This window comes from Electrona antarctica (assembly GCF_951216825.1).
Source record: "Electrona antarctica genome assembly, chromosome: 7".
Lineage (NCBI taxonomy): Eukaryota > Metazoa > Chordata > Actinopteri > Myctophiformes > Myctophidae > Electrona > Electrona antarctica.
This window is the reverse complement of record NC_136812.1, coordinates 31,304,007-31,329,154: the sequence shown is the minus strand read 5'-3', so window position 1 is coordinate 31,329,154 and position 25,148 is coordinate 31,304,007. Positions and strand designations below refer to the sequence as shown.

Sequence of the window (25,148 nt, the reverse complement as noted above, 5' to 3'; positions counted from 1 at the left end):
ATACCTCCCACCTTCGTTTACCCAGCAAGCCTGCTCTTAAACCTCTGGTCAATACCTCCCTTCAATCCAGTGTCCCCTCCATGTCTTCCCATTGACGCCATTGGATTATTTGATTACTATCATTCAACATCATAAGGAACTCATAGTGAAGATGAAATGGACAGTGTTTAATGCTGGATAGAGAACTTTTAGTGGAGCCTACTAATTTTGTACTTTGTTTATGTTGTTATTTTAAACATTGGTACCGGCTCAGAATTTCCATTGGTGACGTGTACAGTCCATTTGTACACACTCTTAAATTAGGATTGTATTGTGTGTTGTGTGAGGTTTCTGACCAGCTACACAGAGCCAACGCTTGAAACATTGTCAAGTATCATTGTAACGGTGTGTTAGAAGAGGACATATTGTATAGTGGACATTGTAGCCAGAGGACAGATAAGATGAAAACGAATTCCAGGAGTCATTATCAAGCTCTCAATGCACAAGGTTCTCTGCGGTGACGCTAAAGAAAGTTCCATGTGACCATGACAGAAGAGCCCTGGTTTTTTGTATCCTCATATATCTACTCAGAGTCTATTTGAGCTATCGCTCAAAAAGCAGCAGATAGATTGCAACACCCAGCAGGAGCAAGAACACATTTCACCCATGGATGCACACACCATCATATTTGAACTTGCAGTGGATTGACCTGAGAAAGACAAATTACTTCTAATGATTTACACTGTAAAATGCTCTGTTAACACTCAGGATTTCACTGTGTAATGAGATAGACCTCCACCTTCCAGTGGACCATAAAAAACACCTTCATGGTCACTGGACTGCAGGCATATAGTTAAAAATCACACCCATGTGAAGTGAGGGACGCTCATCACACGTCATACATAATCTCATTCTGGCCAATCACAATTTGCGTCCTCACTTTTGTCTTCAATGCTTGTGTTTACACAAAGCCTCAAACTGTCTATGGGAAGTCACTTTGTCTTCAATGTTTATGTTTACACAACACTAATTTCAATGGAAGTTGCTCAGTGGCGTTTGAAGCACCCAGAAGACTGCCGGAAGTACAATTATAACTCAATGGCTCGAGCGAGTGGAAGTTAAGAGCGGCCTCAAATTTGAGGTCGGTGTTACGCACATGACGTCACTGAACGTCTGTCCACCTCCATGAACGTCCTGGAACGTGCTGCAGTAGGATAGTGGCAGCTTCAACGTTGGCCAGCTGTTCTGGGGGCTTGACTGTAGGTGACCCTGCTCCTAACCTTACTAACCAAAGGTCTTATTATGCATACTTTATATTTCTAGTGAACCTTATACTTGGCAATAAAGTCATTCTGACTCTCATGTAGGAAGCATATGTCAAAAGACATTCCAATGCCGCTGTATGAATTTCTCCCATCACTTCATTCACTTCATGTTGATGAGATCAAAGCTTACCTGACCAGCGGCAATGGGTTCCCTGCCACTCTGCACTCCAGACGGATGGGGCTTCCCTCCGCCACCTCCTGGCTCTTCAGCTTCTGGGAGAAGCGAGGTGGGGACAGACCTCCGTCAGTGTGCTGGTACGCTACGGGCCCCGCATCTTCCACCGGGGCCTCGAGCGGGGGCCCCTCAGCTGGCTGGGTCTGCTGTGGCCCCCCGATCTGCTGGCAGAGGGGCTGAGGGGGGGCGACGGAGACCTCGCCCTGGGGAGCCGGCCGCTGACTTCTGGGAGTCAAGTATCCGCTGTCTGGGGACGAGGAGTCCTCGTCTACCTGCTGCTCGAGGCGAGCTGAGCCTTTGAAGATGGACGACAGCTCCTCGATGAACGTGGCGGCACGGCTACAGAACTCGGTGGCCGAGGCTGCCCGGTCGTTCAGCTCCAGGCCTTCATGGACCAGCCTGGGCTTGTCCTGCTTATACACTGGCATGATGGACTTATGGCAGATGAACTTTTCGGGCGCGGGTGCCGGGGTCTCGACGGAGGCCTGTGTGGTCCTGCCACCACGGACGGGGACACTATGGCCGAAGGGGACGCTCTCGTCCGGACAGGGGGCTTTGGTCTGGCGCTGAACACTCTGGCTTTTGCTCAGGTGTTCAGTGGTGTAGGTGGGGGCGATGGAGAGGGTGGGGGGAGAAGGGACTTGTCGGAGAACCAGCTCCGGGGGCAGAGGAACGGGGGACGTCGGGGGCCTCGGGCTCCTCGCGCCTGATTCGCCGAAGGCCTCACGGGCCAGGTCCAGGCTGCGGTTTATCTCGTCCGCACTGAGGAAGGCCGTGAGGTCGGAGAAGTCCCCGTCACCGGCATCCAGCTCGGCCATGGAGTCCACGTAGTGCTCCCCATCCGAGGACGCCTCGGAGAACACCCCCCCGTCCCCTTCCAAAGCCCCGCCCCCTGCCGGGTCCTTTAGCAGCAGACAGAGGGGGAGTGGCTGGTTGTGGTTCCAACTCCCGTCCTGCATCCTGAAATGCACACAAAAAAAAACACACCTGTGTGAAGTGAGGGGTGCTCTTATCATCATACATCATCATACATCATTTCATTCTGGCCAATCACAATTTGTGTCCTCACTTTCCGTCTTCACTTTACTGCCCTCACTTTTATCTTCAATATGTACTTTGCTCAGCCAATCAAATCATCGCTATGGGGTGAACAGCCAATCACAAGCCAATGTTTGTGTTTACACAAACCCGGAAAGCTGGGTATAGGAGGGACTAGCGCCTCTCAAAAACATCACTTAGCAGCTACAACAGCACACACATTCATATAAATATATAATATAAATATATTTAAATATCCGTGCAGGTACAGGTATGCCTTGAGATTTATTTGAACTTGGCCTTTGCCATTTCTGGACAGTACAAAAGTTTTGAAAACTTGAAGTCTTATACAGTTCACACGTGATGAGACAAGCATCCAGTGGAGGGAAATGACTACTAGACACAACCCTGAAATAAAAGAGCGTCCGTCATCATGGTATAAAAACAGATCCGACAATGGCCCTGTTTATGGCCCTCCCAGACAGGGCCAGTACAGTTGTAGCAGAATGACTCAGGCTACTCTTCTATGGACACAGCTGGTGGGCATTAGCGAGAGCCTTTCCAGAGGGCAGAGGGTACATGGTTTCCATGTCTAAGGGGTGCTAGCCCCTCCAATGCATGGCTTTCCGGAATTACGTCACATATGGACTTTTAATGTTTGTTGAGGACCTAATTATACATTTCCTGTCCCGGTCACCCAGATTTTTGGGGGCATGTTGATGTTCTCATATCCGTGAACAATGTAAAATTAAATAATGTATTACAAAATGTACCCCCAAAAGACCAGGGTGCCCCTCCACACGAGTGATTTTTCACCCACACAGTGAAATCCAAAGTGTTCATTCAACTCCTAGAGTGCACAAATGGAACCAAATGGACCCTTACGCATCCATTTGGTTTGTGCGCTCAATCATGTTTTGTCTCAATATCAAACACACCTGGCTCATTTTGAGATTTTGAAAGAACTGTATGTGGTTCAACTATGTCCTCCTTCACATGGCAATCCCCGCTTTATCACACATTATTTGAGGCCACACCACTCACACCGCCATATCGATGTAGACGTGATTTATTTAAGATTCCAAAATAGATTTAGCCTTAACATGTCACCATGCATTAGAAACTTGGGACTTGTGTATGTGATAGATATATCTATATATTATAGATATAGATATATTATAGATATAGATATAGGCTAGACTATGAAGGATGTTTACAGCTATCTACCCCATAATAGAGAGAGAGGGCATGAACTGAGACGGTATCTCAAGGGTTACCAGTACACAAATAAATATTATGGCTATAAACTGTAGTGAAGATATGTATGGGGTCAGACTGTCGCCGAGTGACTTACGATGCTACATGAGCTATAAGGAATTTGAAGATGCAATCTGGCAGACAGACGCACGCACGCACGCACGCACGCACACACACACACACACACACACACACACACACACACACACACACACACACACACACACACACACACACACACACACACACACACACACACACACACACACACACACCATTTTTGGTGCGTGCGTGTCCAAGTTAATACAATATAACTAACACATCTGCAGTGGTTATAGTGGTGGTCTCCCTAAACCTCCAGTGAGACTTGACAAGCAGTCACTTCCATGCCTACTCCTTTTAGAAACAAAAGCACCTTTATCCCTCCTACTAACCGTAACTCGTCTATAGAAACATATTGTAGACTAGTTGAACAAGACATAACGTCACTTTTGCGTTTTGAGTAAAAACAAATACAAATCTCATGATAATCTTAGCGAGAAGCAAGCTTTGCTTGATCTCAAGTCTGACAATTCTATTGTCATCAAGGAGGCTGATAAAGGTGGTGCTGTTGTGTTGCTTAACAAATCCGATTATATCACTGAATGTCATAGACAATTACTGGATGACACGTCCTATACAAAACTGCCCAGCAACCCTATAGCCGATTTCAAGAACAAAATAAATGATGTCTTACAAGGCTTTTTACGTTCGGGTGAAATCACTAAAAAGGAATTTGATTTTCTGAATAATCAATAACCCATGACACCTGTGTTTTACACTTTACCTAAACTTCACAACATTTTTGACAAACCCCCAGGCCGCCCTATTATATCGGGCATTGACTCAATCACAGCGCCACTCTCCTCTCCTCTTAAACCCTTTAATGAACGTCTTCCCATTATGTGAAAGACACAGGCCATATGATATCGAATATTGAAACCCTTGAACATTTAACTGATGATACTTTCCTTGTCACACTGGATGTAGAGTCACTGTACACCAATGTACACACATTTGTGCATTGTCACCCTGGCAGAGGTAGTCCTGACACATAATTATTTCTTGTTCCAGGATGAATATTTTTTACAGAGGAGGGGAGTAGCTATGGGATCCCCCATGGCTCCTAAATATGCAGGCCTGTATGTGGGGTACTTATAGAGAAAACACAAATCCTTAATCCTATTAACAACCCATTTTTGTCCAATATTGTTCTTTGGAAACAATTTATTGATGATGTCTTCCTGTTGTTTCAAGGCACAAGAGAACAACTCAAGAACTTTTTCTTGTTTGTCAATTCATGCTCAGATCACTTGAAATTCACCATGTTTTGATGCTTACTCATTAAACTTTTTGGATCTGTTGATCACCAGGGGAGAAGATGATATACTATACACTGACCTATACAAAAAACATACTTATCGAAATAGCCTACTGAGGGCAGATAGCTGTGTTAGGTGCTTGCACATATGCACACATGGCATCAACGCAATAATCAGACTCTATCATTTGTTTATCTGTCGGTTCACTAATGTTGTCTTTCTTCTGTTGTAGTGCCTATCTATGCTGCTATGATCTATGCTGCTGGTCTAGAGACTCACCTGATGACTCACCCTGTGTCAGCTGTTCCTTGATTGAGTGATTAGTAGCAGGCTATAAAGAGGAGCTGTGGAGAGCAGCTCATTGTCTCCCCAACACCCAACTTGAATAGTTGTGTTCCCTGGCAATCTTGTTATTCTTTATTTCAGTTACTGGGCTGGTCGTAAGTATCTGTTTGCCTTTTGGTTAGTTTAGGTCTTTATTTTGTTTTGGTAGCTTATGTGGAGTCTGGGGACTCCGACATGCACATAGCCCCCCAGGCTCCCCCACTTATTAGTTTGCCAGCCCATATCTTTGTTTTGTTAGGATGCCTAGTTTGGTCTTGCGTTTACCATTTATTGTTTTTGGCATTTATTAATTTAACTTTTATTTATTCAGTGTCTCCTTTGAATGTACCACAGTACATTCATGGCTTGTTTGGGGGTTCAGTTTCTTGACATTTAATGCTGATTTCAATTTTAAATAAATGTGGTATATTTTTGTACACTTGACCTGACTTTGTGTCCTTTATGTTGTGGCCCTTGGTGTTCGAGCCAATTTTAAAGGGCTGTAACAAGCTGTCATCCTCTGCCTCTAAAAAAACAGCCTTCCCTACAGCCAATTTTGTAGAGAAGCTCATCTGCAGTAAACCCGCTGATCTTAACCGCCATTTAACTAATATGCAGACTACATTTAAAGAACGGGGCTATTCTAACACCCAAATTCATAACGCCTCACACAAGATTAACCTGAAACCCAGGTCTGAATTATTCCAGAGACAGTCAGAAAATAAAGACATCTTCTCCTCCTGCTACTCTAAAGTGGCTGAACATTTTAAGCAGATTATTCATAAGCATTGGCACATTCTGGGATCTCATGCACCGTTAAAAACTTTTGCCAAACCTCCTTATAGTTTTCTCCTGTGGTCAATCTCAGAAACCATTTGGTCAAATTGGATTTACCCCCTACTTTAAACCCTACTCAATGCATTTTAGCACCTATTCCCAATGGCAACTACAAATGTGGCTCCTGTTCCCAATGTAACAGTACACACAAATGCCATAAGTTTAAGCACCCCCATCGGAGGCATAATCACCTGCACTACAAAAGCAGTAATTTATCTACTTACATGTCCGTGTGGCAAGGCATGTGGGTATGACTACTTGTGAACTTAAAACTTGCAGAGCAAGAATATGAATTATCCTGTTGCTGCACATTTTGTGGAATCCAACCACCCTGTCTCTTCTCTTCACTATATAGGCATAGAAAAAGTCTCTGTGCCCAGAAGAGGGGGACAAATCGACAAGTTGTTGTTAAAACGCAAGGCTTTCTGGATTCAGTCTCTAAAAACATTGTCCCCATTTGGCCTAAATGTAGACTTTGATCTCAAGCCTTTTTTATAAAAAATTCTAAAAGAAATTGTACAAATACTTTTTAAACCCTATTCTCTCCCCTTTCTGATCCACAGATGGCCTACCTACCAGAGGCTTATATTCAGTTTACTTTAGGGGACTTGTGTTAAATACAGGACATGGAAATGTATCTTATTATATATTTCTGATCGATTGAACTGTTTTGTATCATTGTATAGTTCTTTACTGTGTGGTTCCATCTCTATTTGATATTCCTAAACTGTAATGTATAGACAATATCTTGGAGATATTTATTTGTCTTAGTGACAAGGAATTAACCTTCCAGAGTCTCATCAGTTATTCATGAGGCATAACTCCTCCCTAATAACCCAGGAATGTGAGGCAGCTGATCCTGATTGCCCGCAACACTATCAGTATGTGATTGGTTGAATGTTTAGCCCTGGCTATGTGATTTGAAATGTTTTTCCATATACCCTGAAGAAGGCAGTTGTATCTGCCGAAACGTTGGTTCCTACTCTGCATCCTAATAAATAATCGGCACTTTGGCTATCAGTGTGTGCGGCCACTCTTTTGTCTTTTTAAGACTTAACTCTTTAGATGTTTCTGCCATGAGCTGGCACCACTAAGACTGGTGTGCGTTTAGCATCCTCCTGCACAGTGTTGACAAGCAGACCTGCCTGAAGCTCATACGTGTAATATTTCACCTGGACAAGCGGGGATTGCCTCGTTAGATGTTACAGGTCTCCTGCAAAGGAGACCGGTTTGAACCCAGATACAGTAAGACCTAAAACTTAAATTACAAAAACAGGGCCACAGAGAGTCTTGTGCAAACTGATGCAGAGCAAAACTGTCCACATAAACTAGGTTAGACGGTATGTTTGTGTGTCGATGTGAGAGTTTTGACACCCTGGCCCTCATGGTGTCCTGAAGACCAGCTGTTGTTATTTTTAATCCCCTGGGCTATGTTTCACAGCAGCACTGCCCACACCCCACCCGCCCACTCGCAGCACAGCACAGCAGAGCAGAGCACAGCACAGGAGAGACACTAACACCCCAAGAAAGACCGAGGAACACAAAACTCATAGCCATGCATACACAACACTGACACCAACTACAAACTACACAGTAAAATACTCAGTGTTATTAACTCTGATGCTGTACGGATGTTACCTTAGTACAGTCTTAGTTATAAACGGGTAAATTAACACTGGTCTTTACTGTTCCAAAGACACAACACGGGAGAATGTACATGGAATAGTTTGCTTTCAAACCGGCAATGATCTTAGGAAACTAATCACAGCAAAACAAAAAACGGCAATTAAATATGCATGTGGAATGTTTTTAAATATTAAGATCGATTGATTGGTATGTGAATGGTCACTGTTAGTGACATAACAGGGTGCTAGCCTACTGTGTCTATTCTGTTCAGTTACATAACTCTATTTAATTTGTAATAAATGTCTAAATAGACATACTGTGTCTTAAATGTGTAAAAATAAAATGTCCCTCCAATAAGGCAACTGACATGGTCACTAGCCAATGATGATACTGTGTGGCATGAAAAGAACATTTTCACTTTCACACTGACAAAAAAAAGCACAAACCTTTATTTTTGACCAATATTGCTCCTTAATGTTTAGGTCTTGTTTTGTCTTTCTTATAATTTATATAAAAACCAAATGACTAAAACCACTAAACTGTTACTAATAATAGGTTTTGAAAGAAATTATATAACCTACCTTTTGTCAAGATATTTGTCCCAATATTTGTCCCAGCCGTCGTGGTTCCAGATTTCTCCTGTAATGGTAATATCAGTTTATACGAGCGTCCCAAACAGAATCGCCTCTTTCCAGAAGAGCAGCCTTTTTGGTCGGGCGGTGAGCAGGAGCACTCAGGTTCAGGGTCCAATTGCGTGGTGCCTGCCGAGTGGCCTGCTGTCCCATCTGTCCCAGCCTGTGACGGCTCACTGTGTGGGGGCTATATTTGGGCCCTGGCTCAGGTTTCACAGCTAGAATACTGAAGGAAAAAAGAGAGAGAAGAGCGAAGAGGGGGGCAAAAGGTAGAGAGGCAAGTGGTGACAATTCTCATAGAAAGAAGATGTGCATCAATTATTGTTAGCATCTACTTTAGGCTATTGGACATTTAAATATACAGGATGTAATATTTTACATAGGACTGCAGTAGTGCAGTTTACTGCAGTATGGCTTAGTGCAGCATTATCAAACCACTACAATTGACAGTCATGCAATATTCAAAGGCTTGCTCACCTAGTACCTACACACAATGTGCATCTGCCAGCATCATAACCATGAGGGGGTGAAAATACATTAGACTGCTTCTGACAGACCCTCTTCAGAACTACAGCCCGACCTGTGCCAGATTTTGGGGTCCAATGCCGTTGTTGATAGACTACTGATTACCAATGTTTTAACCAATATTTTGTCAAAAAGTTACATATTTTCTAAGCAATTAAAAAAAATACATTTGAGTTTATAAGCAAATAAAAATAAACATAACCAACCTTTTGATAAAATAAAATAAAACTTTGTACTGGGGCCAGTTTCGAATTGCAGCCACCTGTAGGCTACTTACTGTAAGTGCTCTTTGAGAGCGGTTTTGATTGGGATAAATGGCAGTGACCTACTGTAGAGTTGAATGAGGTTTGAAGGGGCCAGCAGGGCATAGACAGACAGTATTGAATCTATTTGTAGGCCACTATCACACTCTCTCAGAGCTATTCCAGTGCTCCAACAATCTACTGATTACTCTTAAGTGCTAGGTACAAGACCATGGAATTTCCACTGCAACAATGCTGTCAACCTCACTCACACATAGGCTATGACATATGCAACCACGCACACATGCATTGGTATTACTGTGTGCTTTGTGTGGACAAACTGGACATTAAAGGGGAAAACCACCCATTTTCAACATTTTACTATGTCATTTGGGAACTGGCCCCCGTAAAATCTGAATCCCCCCCCCCCGCCCCCCCCTTTTTTCCCCTCACTGTATATATTTCTTTTCCCTTTTTACCTCCTTTTTGATGAATTCTTTTTTGATGAATTCCTGTTCTGTCTATAGAAGTGTCTATTTGTACGTCTCTAAATGTTTTGATGATTTGAACATGGTGGACCCTGTTGGAAACAAGTGTAATGCTTAATTGGGTCGTCCACTCACAGTTAACAGCCTTTGTATTGAGTTTGTGCTTGAAATGTACTGTAATTCTGCAAACTGTTAATAAATTCTTCAATCAATCAATCAATCAATCAATCATTAATATACCTTAGAGCTGAAAGCTGAAATAATAAAAAAGTCCCCCAATTCTGTGTTTCCTAGAACTGTAATTATGAAAAAAATCATTAACATGGTGAAACACATCTTGATGATGTCATCAAGATGTGTTTCACCATGTTATGATTTTTTCAGACCTCTAGTTCTAGGAAACACAGAATGGGGGGACTTTTTTATTATTTCCACACAACAGCTCTAAGTTATATTAATGACATAGTAAAATGTTGAAAATGAGTGGAATGCCCCTTTAACATAATTATTAATTGAGCAATTTTCTTTCCATACACACACACGCGCGCACACAAACGCGCACACACGCGTGCGCGCGAGCGTGCTGCACGCATGCACACCTTGTAACAGTCTGAGCTCTATAGTAGTGATTGTCATGGCCGTTTGGTGGTCAAGTGCCCCAGGCATTCCTTTCTACTTTGTGAACTTCCTCGTGTGTCACTTGTAGACGCTAGACGACGTCAACACTGAACACACTTCCACAAAACTCTCACAACAACATCTTAGAGTCCTCAGGCATGTGGGACGTTTTTCTTTGCCACGGTGTCATTAAATGCTTGCTCATGGGGTAAACGATGAAAACCTTTGTACATTACAAGCTCTAAAACAGGTGCTCCCAATCTTAGCAACTGGAGGCATGTCTACACCCACTCAAAGATACCAAGTCAAACTGAATTTGTACTTTTTATACTACTATTTTTTGGCTTGAACCAACCCCACATTGTTTCTTTAGGAACAATATTTTCTAGTTATTATTATTATAGGGGTCAAGCCCAAAGGGCGTATAGACCCCTTATAGTTTCCATGATAATTCCACCATTTGAGCAGTTTTGGCAGTTCTGTGCTATCATTTTTCACGGAATTCAGAAATATGGTAGAGGGCCGTGAGAATTCCTCAGGAACTGAAGCTCACACTCACTCGTCAAAAGACCTCTGACCTTTAGATCTCTCCATGAGTAAATTGTTATGATTTGCTCGATCCAGTTTTCGGCCCTTCAGCCAACCCCTACAGCCAATCAGCGTAACCAAAAAAACTGTCCAGTCTCCAGTCTACTAATGTGTTGGAATGTATGATCGTTAATTGCCTGTATATTTATATCACTGTATGTATATTTATATATATATACCTTTATTGAGAGCACGTGACCTGATACCGGTCACGTGATCATGTGATCTGTATATAAGGAAGTGAAAATAAACACACTGCTCTCTCAGCCATGGTCTAAGAAGCAAAGACACATCTGCTCTCTGAGTCTCTTTATTGTCCTCCGTCATGTTTCCGGCTAGCTCTGGGTTGTTGTTTGTTTGACGCTATACGCTAGCTTTGTTTAACATAATGCCATGTCAACCACACAGAAATGAGCAGGTTCGGGCTTATACCTAGGTCTAGGGACTGGGTAGAATCTAATTAAAAGTTAAAGGCCACATGGGCAGGCCCAATTAGGGTAAAATTACCTAGTTGGGGCACTTAAGGTGCAGGTAGAACCAATTTAAAGCACACACGAGTAACCCAAATGTAAAGCATACGGTGCCACTGCCAGCTGACATAGAGGTTCCATATAGTTAGCCCACTGCCCACCTGGGTCTCATACAAGCATGTAGATGCACGTGACATCATCATCAAACCCGGCCGGACGTTATGCAGGAATGCCTACTGAGTGGCAAAAAACTACTTTCAGGCCTTGACAACCTGATTGCATTAAACAACGTTAAACAATGTTAAACTCACTTTGCATGTTGCTTTGCCACTCGATTTGCCACTCGATGTGCCATTGACTTTAAGCATGCGCATACCCTCTATAGTTAACCCATCTCGAAGCCATATGGGACCTAGCCTGGCTAATAAGCCAGACTCAAATCATCAGTCGTCTATATGGGACCCACATGGGTGTGCTGGTTGGGGTATCATTCCATGACTTATAGCATGTTATATATAGACAGCACTATAATTGCATTGTAGTCATAACACTTCATAGTACATAGCATAGTATAGTATAATTATATAGATATTCCACTGTTACGTTCTTAGCTTACGCATGTTTCATGATAAATGCTTTTTTATATATGTGATGTATTCCCATGCTGTTTTGTTCTTGCTTAATGTAAGTCGCTCTGGATTATAAGAGCGTCTGCTAAATGCCTAAATTGTATTGTAAATTGTAAAGATGTACTATAGAGCGTCGCAGTCCCGCCTCCTACCCGGGACCAGGAAATGAAATCCAATGCATTATTCTCATAGACATTTCGTAAAGTATTTATTTAAAGACGGTTACGCCGCGGACAAAGCCAACTCGAGTCGTGACAACTCATGACAACACAAACAATATTTTGGACCAAACAAATAATTAGAAAGAAGAAAAAAACGGGAGGTTACAACACTTTTTTTGTTGTTTTTCTTCTTTCTAATTATTTGTTTGGTCCAAAATATTGTTTGTGTTGTCATGAGTTGTCACGACTCGAGTTGGCTTTGTCCGCGGCGTAACCGTCTTTAAATAAATACTTTACGAAATGTCTATGAGAATAATGCATTGGATTTCATTTCCTGGTCCCGGGTAGGAGGCGGGACTGCGACGCTCTATACCTACCTCATTAACCTCGCCTCACCAGGCTTTCCAGTTTCCACCTCGAGGAAAGCCTGGTCTCTGTTCCAAAAGTGCCGTATGATCCGGTCGGGAGCGGATGATATTGTTACGTCATGTTGTAGTATTGTTTTGTAGTCATCAGGCAGAAACAATCAAACGGAACTTCCTTTTCCCTCAAACCGGAAGAATGACAAAAGCTCTCGTAGCCTAGCTTTTATTGAGAAAAATCGGTTTGAGGGAAAAGGAAGTTCCGGAAGATTGCTGACTACAAAACAATACTACAACATGACGTAGCGATATCATCCGCACCCGACCAGTTCATGAACCCGAAATGGAATGGTGCCCATGCTAATGGTACTTCTGGTACCACAGCACCTCAAAAGGCCCTTTAAACTAGGCTCCAAACATCCCAATACTGGTTAGGCTACTACTTGGTCTCACTACCCGAACCCACCTCACCCCTGCCCATTTTGATTGGCTGGATTTTCCTTCTCTGTGTTGTTGTAGTAGAACCCCGGAACAAATAGTGAAAACGTAATGTTCCCAGTCGGACCATTGATTGGGGAGTGAATGTAAGATGGCGGCGGCCATGGTGCAGATGTCCTGTTGGTATCGTGGGATGTTAGCGGTCAGAAGCGCAGGCATCACTCCCCTCATCCCTGGTCTGGTTCCGACCCACTTCAGAACCTTCTGCGTCAAGCTGCGTCCAGAGACGCTGGAGGACAATCCTTATTACAACAACTACCAAGACAAGATCCGCAGGCTGCGCAGGTAAGCTAATATGCTAACATGGTTATCTAACAACAAGGCTGAACAGCGTGCTTCAAATGTTCTAAACTCATTTTATTGTGATTCAAAACAGTCTCCGTGAAAATGTTAACAGTGTTTGAATAACAAATAGATAATTAGACCGTTATGTTGTTGTGTTAAACATTTTTAGACCTGTCACCTTTTTAGTCCCCGCAATGCTCCAACGGCCCAGTAGATGTCGTTGTTTCTCAACTTGTGTGCACCATCCTGTCAGAATTAAACATAAAATATTTTATGAATAAACTAAACATGGCACTATTTTCTACTGAGAAATGTTAATTAAAAATTGTAATCACCACCACCTGGAAATCTCTAATTCCGCCTATATTACATTTTAGTGCCAAACCCCAGGAGTTCAAGGCACGACTGGAGAAACGTCATGAAGTAAAGAATGAACTCATTGGACACTCCAAACAAGCAGAGTTTGTCAGAATGATGGAGCAGGAGGTAGGCTGCCTGTCTGTTAACCTGTCTGTCTGTCTGTCTATCTATCTTTCTGTCTCTGTCAGACTGATGGAGTAGGTGTTATAGTCCAGGGTGTCGGACCGCTTATTTATACTGGTGAAGGTAATTTATACTGGTGGAGGTATTTTACTAGTCTTATGAAGGTAATTTATACTGGTGAAGGTCATTTATACTGGTGAAGGTCATTTATACTGGTCAAGGTCATTTACTAGTCTCATGAAGGTCATTTATACTGGCTCCGAGACCATGGGCTATAGCCCATGGTCTCGGAGTGATTTTCGTCTTTTTTTCAAATCCTCAAATGATGAAAAACGGCATGCTATAGTATGCCGTCCGATATGGGCTATAGCCCACGGTCAAAAATGATGAAAAACAAGGATTTGATAAAAAGACGAAAATCACTCCGAGACCATGGGCTATAGCCCATCGTCTCAGAGTGATTTTCACGTTTTCTTCAAATCCTCCGAAATCGTGAAAAACGACATGCTGTAGCATGCCCTCCGAGACCATGGGCTATAGCCTTTCGCTTTCTGCGATTTTCACGTTTTCTTCAAATCCTCCAAAATCGTGAAAAACGACATGCTATAGCATGCCCTCCGAGACCATGGGCTATAGCCTTTCGCTTTTCCGCGATTTTCACCTTTTTTCAAATCCTCCGAAATCGTGAAAAACGACATGCTATACTGCTATAGCATGCCCTCCGAGACCATGGGCTATTTCGCTTTTCCGCGATTTTCACGTTTTCTTCAAATCCTCTGAAATCGTGAAAAACGACATGCTATAGCATGCCCTCCGAGACCATGGGCTATAGCCTTTCGCTTTTCCACGATTTTCACCTTTTCTTCAAATCCTCCGAGGATGTTTGACCAAAAAAAGACGAAAATCACTCGAGACAATGGACTATAGCCCATGGTCTCGGAGTGATTTTCGTCTTTTTTTCAAATCCTCGTTTTTCATCATTTTTGACAATGGGCCCATCTCAGACCGCATAGTATAGCATGCCGTTTTTCTCGATTTTTGAGGTTTCGAGAGAAAGATGAAAATCGAGAAAACGACATACTATAGTTCATGGTTTCGGACGGAAGGCTATAGCATGTCGTTTTTTTTTCGATTTTTGAGGTTTTGAGAGAGAGATGAAAATCGAGAAAAAAACGACATACTATAGTTCATGGTTTCGGACGGAAGGCTATAGAGCGTCGCAGTCCCGCACTCTACCATGGACCAGGAAATGATTCTCCGTTCATTTCCCTCATAGACATTTCAGAAAGTATTTATTTAAAGACGTTTACGCCGCGGACAAAGCCAACTCGAGTCGTGACAAATCATGACAACAAACACAATTTTTGGGGCCAAAAAAATAATTAGAAAGAAGAAGAAAACGGCAGGTTACAACACTTTTTGTTGTTGTTTTTCTTCTTTGTAATTATTTGTTTGGTCCAAAATATTGTTTGTTTTGTCATGAGTTGTCACGACTCGAGTTGGCTTTGTCTGTGGCGTAACCGTCTTTAAATAAATACTTTATGAAATATCTATGGGAAAAATGCATTGGGATTCATTTCCTGGTCCATGGTAGGGGGCGGGACTGCGACGCTCTATAGCATGTCTTTTTTTTTTGATTTTTGAGGTTTTGAGAGAAAGATGAAAATCGAGAAAAAACTACATACTATAGTTCATGGTTTCGGACGGAAGGCAGTGTTTCATTAGTGTTTCATTAGTGTTCATTAGTGTTCATTAGTGTTTCATTAGTGTTCAGTAGTGTTCATTAGTGTTTCATTAGTGTTCATTAGTGTTCATTAGTTTTCATTAGTGTTTCATTAGTGTTCATTAGTGTTTCATTAGTGTTTCATTAGCGCTCATTAGCGCTCATTAGTGTTCATTAGTGTTCATTAGTGTTTCATTAGTGTTCATTAGTGTTTCATTAGTGTTCATTAGTTTTCATTAGTGTTCATTAGTGGTTCATTAGTGTTCATTAGTGTTTCATTAGTGTTCATTAGGGTTCATTAGTGTTTCATTAGTGTTCATTAGTGTTTCATTAGTGTTTCATTAGTGTTCATTAGTGTTGATTAGTGTTGATTAGTGTTGATTAGTGTTGATTAGTGTTTCATTAGTGTTTCATTAGTGTTGATTAGTGTTTCATTAGTGTTTCATTAGTGTTTTATTAGTGTTTCATTAGTGTTCATTAGTGTTTCATTAGTGTTTCATTAGTGTTCATTCGTGTTCATTCGTGTTCATTCATGTGCATTAGTGTTTATTAGTGTTTCATTAATAATAAACTTTATTTATATAGCACCTTTCATACATAAATGACAATAATGCAGTGTCAAATCAGGCAAAGGCTGTGGTACAAAGATAAGAACAGATATTTTAAAACTCAACTAAAAGCAAGAGTAAAAAGGTGAGTCTTAAGCTGTGTGTTTGTTCCAGGCTGTTGGCCCATAAAAGCAGAATGCTGCCTCGCCATATTTCTTACTAGCCACCTTTTTGGGGAGAGTAGGCCAGCAGTGGAGGACCTTAGGGGGCGGTTAAGGATATATCTAGGCAGACAGTCAAGGAGATAAGATGGTGCAAGACCATTAAGAGCTTTATAAACAAGTAATAGGATTTTAAAATCGATTCTATAAACCACCGGGAGCCAGTGTAGTGAGGCTAAGACCGGAGTGATATGATCTCTCCTCTTAGTTTTTGTTAAAACTCTGGCAGCCGCGTTTTGCACAAGTTGCAGTCTATCGGTTGTTTTCTTTGGTAGGCCAGAAAAAAGGGCATTGCAATAATCTAGCCGAGAGAAGACAAAGGCATGTAAGGTTCCATCAATTGGTTCTAGTTCTAGTGAACAGAAATAAATAATAAATAATGTTTACAAGCTTATGATTGGGGCTTGGGGCGACTGTGGCTCAAGAGGTAGAGCAGGTCGTCCAATGATCCATGGGTCGGCGGTTCGAATCCCGGCTCATCCTGTCTACATACAGACACTGAACCCCAAATTGCTCCCGATGTGCTGGTTGGTACTTGGTACCTTGCATGGCTTCCGCCGCAATCGGTGTATGAATGTGTGTGTGTGAATGGGTGAATGTAATGCACAATCTATGTAAAGCGCCTTGGATAAAAGGCGCTATATAAATGCACCATTTACCATTTATGATATAGATCTAGATAATATGAACGCTGTTGATGAATGAGATGTAAATTTAAACGTTGATCTTTTTATAGTTGGACAAGAGAGACCAACATTCTACAGGAGGACACGCTGGAGGCTTTACTAAAGACAAGGTAAAAAAAAATAACTTGTTTCCCGATGAACCTTTTTCTAACCAAACATTTTCAACTCTGATTTTTTGAATGGGCCCCAGTTCTTAATGGGTTAATCCAATAAGTGTTAATTGCAACCTTAACACACAGTGTGTGATGTCGGAGCTAAATGTTCGCCATGTGATGAATTAATTGTTTCCTGTTCAGACGCTGGGATCCATCCTAAACCTGGAAATGATTCACAACAACACTAGAGATGAGATCTCTGAGGTCAGTGTGAATAGATTATATATCCATGTTGATACATTACTGTATAGCTGTATTATATCATTCACAACAAGACCAGAGATCTGTCAGTATGAATGTTCTATATTACTGTACATCTATATGATTATATAATACAGTATTATATCATTCACAACCAGATCAGATGAGATTTCTGAACTCAGTCTGAATATAATCTATATCTCTGCTGTAGGGAAGAAACCACTTAACTCCAAAATGTTAATTTTTCAGGAAATGAAAAATATACATTTTTCAGGAAATTAAGAAAACCTTATATTTTGAAAACGAAGCAATACTGCCTCATCAAAGTTGGTGTTGTGACTTTATATATTGTCAATTACTTCCATGAGAGGGGGAGAGGTGGTGGAGGCAGCTGTTTGAGGGTCCAATGGAGTTAAGAGGTTTTGTCCCAAGCGCTCAATAAGTTCAATAGCACTGATTTATGCAAAAACAATAAATTATAATAATAACCAAAAATTAGTTGGGTGGTTTCCTCCTGACAGCAACAATATCTGTTATCATTCACAACCACACCAGAGATCAGATTTCTGAGGTCGGTCTGATATTATTTGCAACTAAGGTCACATTTACTATGAAAACCTGAATCGTCCGTCCGTCCATCCGTCCGTTAGTTAGTCACCCACGCCTCCATATATGGTCACGCCTCGTGACATCACGTCTCCATAGTCACACCTCATGACATCACGCCTTCATATATGGTCATGCCTTGTGACATCATGGAGAGAGACCCATTTCCATATCTGCATATATGGAGCCGGCCGGCAACTCTACATCTGACCTCAAATCTGTTTGAGGAGAGTTCTACATGAGGATCTCCAATTCTCCATATATGGAGCTAACCTGTTCTGACATTCCATATGTTGATCTACCCCACCTGTCCTTCCTGTTCTGACATTTCCATATGTTGATCTGACCTCATCAAACCCTGTACACTCAAGACACGCCCCATATATGGCCAGTACATAATTCATTCCATATGTTGATCTGACCCCCCCCCATGCCAAATCCCCATGCTAAAATAATCTGCCGTCACCCAGGCGGATGAGTGCACGCCCTCAGGGCGTTTTACTGGTATGACATAATGACACTACATAATCTGATATTATATATCAGGATATAATATCCCTATTATATACATGATAGGCCTACATCACAACTAACCAAACCAAAGATGAGATCGGTCCTAAAGCTCACATTTAAATTGGGATTTGCCTACAGTGTGAACACTGCCCATGTGTTGTGATGAACTGGAGACACATTACATGGCTGACTTTTTGTAGAAACTAGGAGTATACCGAATGTGGAGTCACATTGCCCTCTTGTGGCTAGACTGATAATGACAATGAATTTATTTGTATAGAGCTTTTCTAAACCAGGTTACAACGTGCTTTACAGAACATAGCAAAAGAGCAGCATGATAATAAAATCAAGGGTAAAACAAGGATAACAGACACTAAACACATTTAAAGGACCTATATAATTAAATTCGACTTTTTTGTGTTTTTTAGGCTCCTATGTATTTTCTATCTCCACAAAGACCCATTTTTGAACAATCAGGCTTTCTCAACGAGCCGTTCGACCGAAAATCAACCGATAATTCCCAGTAGGTTACTTATTACACAGATCTTATCTAGCCGATCGGACCTACTGCATGTAGTCTGGAGCCTAACCCAACTTATATGGGATTCATATTTACTCATATGGGACTCATATTTACTGAAACAAATACAAAAGTAACCTAAAATTAAGTGTGTGTGTGTGTGTGTGTGTGTGTGTGTGTGTGTGTGTGTGTGTGTGTGTGTGTGTGTGTGTGTGTGTGTGTGTGTGTGTGTGTGTGTGTGTGTGTGTGTGTGTGTGTGTGTGTGTGTGTGTGTGTGTGTGTGTGTGTGTGTGTGTGTAATCCTGGTCTTCTCGTATTAGCCTGTCTTGATTTAAAGCTAGATAAGGGGAGTTTATTTAAATGTATCTATTTAATATACAGGTATATGATGTCAAAACCTTATTGTGTATCTATCATTCTGGAGATGTTGTACAGTATCTGTTATTGAACCAAACATCTGTCTTTTGATTAACTTTGATGTTTAATGTTAATAATATGACACACAGAATAATTACAAATGATATGTAAATGTTAACATGGAATCTATTTTGTCTCTTTTAGCTTTGGATGAAGTATTATTCAACTAAGGACACAATCAGTGCAGTCATACCGGTGAGCTTTTACACATGGATTGTTTCAGTGCTAATGATATGTGTGATCACATCACTGTAGTTCATACATGATCCAGTGACAACCACACTTCAACAGGAATGTGAGCCCTCGTCATAACTAGTATTATCGTGTGCACTGTTCACAAAAAGCTCCAGTAAAACAAAACCATCACCAGCACTCATTAAATGTCCTTCTGTTATATTGTTAATGATTATGGGCACACAGGACACATTATTAATGTTGCCTTCCTCAACATTAATAACAATTAACGCTCATCATGAATAATGTTTAACAAGGCTCCGGTCGAAACGTGTCCTTGATTTCGGCCCGTACTAAACATTGTTTGAAAATACATCAAATATGTTGATTATAATCCCTTTCTAATGAATAAAGCCTTGACCTGGAGGAAATTTGAGGTCATCAGGTGTCCACACTTGGCCATATTCCGGTGTATTTGAGTAAAGGTCGTTTGTTTGAGACTTCTGCTTCTGTTTCCGTTGAATTTGTGTCCCTTTATTCCTATGAAGTTCTGTGTCAGTCATGCCCAAATTAGTCCCCACAGGAATCCGCTGAGAACAATCCTTGATTCCGCGTTTTAGTTAATATTCCGCGGACATTAACTTATTTAACCTAAAATGACCAGTTATCAAGCTATTTTTAATAAGTAAAATCTTTCATGAAATGGATACAATTTATTGTAATTATGGATGAGTCATAATAATCAAATATTCCAATAAACGTTTTTTGGGGATTTATTATTAGTCATGTTTTAATTATTTGTTTTGGTTGCAAAGGTTGTCATTCAAACCCTGCCCACAGTATAGAGGATACTTAATGTGGGTGTAATATTTATTCTTTTCTCCTTTAGCATTGTCAATTTGTCATTGTCAGGACATGGATTCAGTTTCAGTAGGAACCATTTACACAGATTCAGTTTCAGAAGGAACCATTCAGAGGGCGGACTGTCGTTTCGGTCTGCGCCTTATTTATGTCCCCTCTGGAAATAAATTGTCAAATATTTGTGCGATCATTCGCATTTTTTTTAAACCTCAAAGTCGATGCAAGCTTCCACATCAGTGGCGAATGTGCGAATTTCTGAAAATGTGACTGTTTTCGCTCCTTACACAAGATCTTCCATCCATATACAGACCCCGACATTTGAAGTAATGTTCAACAGAGCCACATCTTGTCCAGTGGTAAGACACACACACACACACACACACACACACACACACACACACACACACACACACACACAGCTATACTTGTGAGAACATCAAAGATTTACATTCATTTTATTCATTTCCTTAATGACCATATATGTCTTCCTGTGTAGTTCCTTTACGCGTTGCCTCAGCAGGAAGGATACGAGTTCTTCATGGGTCAGTGGGCGGGCCATGAACTTCACTTCAGCTCCCTCATCAATGTTCAGGTACACTTACGTCTGTTTTTTCATATACTCACAAGCCGTTCTCATTGGCTAGTGTCAATGTCCAGGTACGCCCATGGGCCGTTCTCATTGGCTGATGTCAAAACTGTGTTTTATACTATAGGGATAGGATATGATGGGTCACTAGTCTCTGAAGCCAGACTGTTGACACTGTTCAAATGCTTCCATCATACAGTCTGTGCAAAAGAAGCACTGAAAACCATCTGCAAGTATAGCACGTACAGTATTTCGCCTCCTCTACGCTTCTGTTTCATCTTTGCGGTTGTGTACATTTGTCCTACTGTAAGTCAAATTAATCTGCTGCTTATGAGAAATGGAAACAAAAAAATCTGTTTTTCCATTCCAGAAATGGAAACAAAAATGGAAATGGAAACAAATCTGTATTGATGGAAATGATGAACAGATGACGGCTTCCTTTCTCTACTTTCGGGAGGTGTAGTTCCAGACTATTAGTTAGTTACGGTAGTTAGTTGCTGCGAGAGTGAGGTCTAGCCAACACCAACTCGGGATTCCTGGATCGCTGCCCTCCACAATTTCCTATCCAACATCAGGTTCTTGAGCTCTGCAGTGTTGTCAGCCAAGCTGTCGTGCCGCAGCACGTCTACATAGGTGGTACGCTTCCTTCCCCTCCTGGCTTTGCCCTGGGTTGGCTCCCATAGGGTCAATTTACTTGCCTCAAGTTCTGGGTGCCTGACGCAGTGCCCTGCCAGCCTCATCCTTCTCTCTCTGACTTTGTCCGTGACCCGTGGTAGGTCCCCATAGAGGTCCACATTTCTGATGCGGTCCGTCCATGTGACACCTAGTGCCATTCGTAGCATTCTTGTGTAGACTCCATCCAGGGCTTCTTCCTGTTGTACTGTGAGGGTCCATGTTTCGGCCCCATACAGCAGTGATCAAAATTATGGTTAGGGTTAGGTTTATTTAATTCACTCAAACACAAATTTTGTAACTGCAAAAAATGCAATCTGGGAAAAGAATCTGAGATAAATGCATTTAAAAAAAATCTGTTTACATCGAGGCGGATGGGGCCGCACTTTTTCATTTCCGGTTTTATCGATTGACTAGCAACCGCGAGGCATTCATACATTGCATATGACCACGATGTAACTAATAAGTAAAAACCCTTAATTGGCTAATTAGTATAATTGTCAATGGCAGTGAGTGAATGCTTGGATTTGAATTGAAGAGTATACTTGTCAGTGAATCTGTTTACTGAATAAACTGTCTTTTAATGATTGAGACCCTATGTGTCTGTATTCTATTCTGTATTATGTTGTGTTATAATGTTTGTTATTAATTATGTTATGTTATGTTATGTTAGACCCTAGGAGAGCACGCTCCCAGCCAGTTGATTCTCTACCACTATCCTGAGCTCAGCAAAGACAAGGGAATCATCCTCATGACTGCAGAGATCGACCGAAAGTTCATAGTAAGTAATGCATGGCCAGAATACTAATGTTCAAATCAAATCAGTTACATGTAGAATTCTGACCACTTCCCCTTTTTCCAGAGTGTCCATCAGGCCCAGTGCCTGGCCAATCAGGTGCAGCTGTTCTACGGCACGCAGAGGCAGGAGACGTTCCGATTGGTGGAGGCGTTCAACCACAGTCAAACAGACTTCAAACATATGTCTGTCATCGCTGAACTGGAGCAGAGTGGACTGGGACCTTCAGTATGATACTAGAGAGAGATACTACTTTCTACTTCATTAAATGATTCTTGCAACACAGCAGCCTTGTATGTAACACGATGGAGAGACTGACACCTGCAGGATAATACTAGGGAGAGAGATGGATTAAGAGCGTCTGCTAAATGCCTAAATTGTAAAGTAAAGCCCAGTTTGTAATTAGTATAAACATTGAGAGTGCACGCTTGGAGCTTATGTAAACTATTCCCAACAGATTTCCAACTGTAAGGAGGTGCTCCTGAGCGAAAGGCTGGAAGAGCAGGCCATTGCCTTGCATGTAGATGAGTGCTCCGTCCTGGAAGAGGCCATTGCCTTGCATTTAGATGAGTGCTCCGTCCTTGCATCTGCCAGTTAACGAGGACAACTGTTTCGGAGTTGCTTAGACAACATACTGTATAATAGTATACTATTATGGAGTATATATTTAAAGAGTGAGAGATCACAGAAACATCCTAAGCCTCCTTCTCCGCACTGCAAGGAAAACTGCAGTCAAACGCTTGACACACGAGTGCTGTGACTTCTTTTACTTTGTCTAATGAGCTGTCGGGTTGTTTTGCATCCTGCCTGTATGATATCTGTGTGTCAGTGTAACATGGTCTGAGTCCTGCTCACTTAACCACCTTAAACCCTGTATACTTTGACTGGAGTCTCTCAAGGGTCTATACTAGGCCCCCTCATTTTTCACAGAAAGTAGAAAATCTACAAGCTTTGCTATTTTCTATATTGCATGTCGCACATTGCCAAACAAAATCGGAGATGGGTGGAGACAGGAGGCCTGCCTGGTTGGTCCTGCTAGTAGCATATTTTGTCTTTGTCTCAAAGATTAGGCCATGATGCATGTCTTAAGTACAAACGGCTTGTACAGTGAAAACTGCGAAAGGCTCTGTTAAATGGATTAGCACTGTATTCATTTAAATGTTTTGCTGGGTAATCTATTTCCAGGTAGAAGTATATGTGTTCTATTTTATTTAGCCATATTAGTCTATTTATTTTCCCAAATTGTATTTATTTGTGTTTAATGTGTGCCAAGTCTAAATTACATTGTGAAGCAATTGAAAGAGATGCTCAGCTATCTTTAATGTTAACCCAGTTAGTGTTCTAGGGTTAAGAAACCTGAAGCCAAGACGAGAGCATTAATTCCTCGTGTCTATTGGGGTTTAAAGAGTAAATCCAAAGCCACTCAAACCGTAAACGACTTGTTGTGATTACATCATATTGATTGTTTTAGGAGAGTTGATGTGCAGATGCATCAACCTTTTTATTTTCCTTTTTATTTAACTTTCCCCCATTTATTGTGTTTTTGTTTCATTCAATCTTGAAGATTAATTGTTTTCATTGCTGCCAAGATACTCAACGGAGGAAGAAGAACTGTACTGTACAAGTTCACTGATCTGTTTTTGTGTGATTTAGTTACCTCATTTGGGTGTTTTGAAGCTTGACATTTAATTTGGGTGTTTTGAAGCTTGATTTACTTTGTAAGATGCACCGTGAGCTTCTAGATCTGTTATTTTCGGTGCGTGCCACCGCTGAAGTATAAATGAAGCCACGTGAGTGGTCTATGAAGGTGGTGTGAAGGGCATAGACTGCACCAAACACTCAGCCCCTCGATGGAGTGCATTAACATTATAATTTGACTCACTGTGCATTGCATTTGTTTTTCTCTGGTGCCGTTTGCAATGGATTTGTCATTTGTGTCATTGTCTGCCGCCAGAAACAACAGATTTTTGCTTGAAATTGTCTCTTTTAGACATGGTACGCCGTCTATTGCTGGTGATGAAGTCGTTCATTGAAGGCAAATCTTGAAATTACATTAACCCTAGTGTCCCATATTTGGGGCATGTCATGATGTCAACATGGGCAAAATATTTCTAAAATAGCAGATCCAAGCTGCTTGTAGATCGGCTTAATAATATGGTACTTTTGTAGCCTGCATGGCTCCAGCCCTGAATCTGGGTCAATGGCATACAATTTGTGTGTTAACACAATATTTGTGTGCACTGCCATAAACCCTCAAAGCTGGACATAGGAGGGGCTAACCCTAGCACCTCTCAAAAAACACTGCACTTAATTTGACCTATGAGGGTGGATTCTGCCAATGGGAATGAAGCTGTTTTTGGCAGAAATCCGCAAATGGCAGAATCCTCCCTCATAGTAGTAGAATAAGTGTGGTGTGACCCTAGTAGTAGCGTAACGCTGCAAAACATTTCAAAGTAAAAAGTTCCAGCATGTGTGCCCACAGTAAGCTGAATTATAAAAAAGTGTGAATGGAGTTAATAGGTGAAAGTGATTTTTTGGTGCCATAGAGCTACCATTGAGCCCCATT

At 41.5% G+C, this 25,148-nt stretch overlaps 2 protein-coding genes across 7 annotated transcripts in view; one reads left to right on the top strand and one right to left on the bottom strand.

Annotated features, from left to right (window-relative positions):
- The window catches only part of palld (palladin, cytoskeletal associated protein), a 101,550-nt gene extending 92,892 nt beyond the window's left edge, over positions 1-8,658 (bottom strand). For all 6 annotated transcript variants that reach the window (XM_079505240.1, XM_079505242.1, XM_079505245.1 and 3 more), the window contains exons 1-2: positions 8,504-8,658; positions 1,435-2,439 (exon numbers count right to left, since the gene is read on the bottom strand). In XM_079505240.1, the coding sequence (XP_079361366.1) occupies positions 1,435-2,438 (1,004 nt within the window). In that variant the 5' untranslated portion in view covers position 2,439; positions 8,504-8,658. The remainder of the gene's footprint in view (positions 1-1,434; positions 2,440-8,503) is intronic.
- Positions 8,659-13,211: 4,553 nt separating this feature from the next.
- Positions 13,212-23,464, top strand: LOC306926559 (ATP synthase mitochondrial F1 complex assembly factor 1-like). Its single transcript, XM_079505913.1, has 9 exons — positions 13,212-13,420; positions 13,798-13,906; positions 17,132-17,191; positions 17,378-17,440; positions 19,638-19,688; positions 20,837-20,884; positions 21,025-21,120; positions 22,460-22,567; positions 22,649-23,464. Exons 1-9 carry the CDS (start codon positions 13,227-13,229, stop codon positions 22,814-22,816), a joined length of 897 nt encoding a protein of 298 aa, XP_079362039.1. The 5' UTR covers positions 13,212-13,226; the 3' UTR covers positions 22,817-23,464.
- Positions 23,465-25,148: the final 1,684 nt, after the last annotated feature.

What these genes read in the sequence shown, in the direction of transcription:
- LOC306926559 (XM_079505913.1), top strand. Translation starts at nt 13,227, where the DNA reads ATGGCGGCGGCCATGGTGCAGATGTCCTGTTGGTATCGTGGGATGTTA. An exon ending in CTAGAGATGAGATCTCTGAG is followed by an intron (nt 17,441 to 19,637) that starts GTCAGTGTGAAT and finishes TGTCTCTTTTAG; the next exon opens with CTTTGGATGAAGTATTATTC. An exon ending in GCTCCCTCATCAATGTTCAG is followed by an intron (nt 21,121 to 22,459) that starts GTACACTTACGT and finishes ATGTTATGTTAG; the next exon opens with ACCCTAGGAGAGCACGCTCC.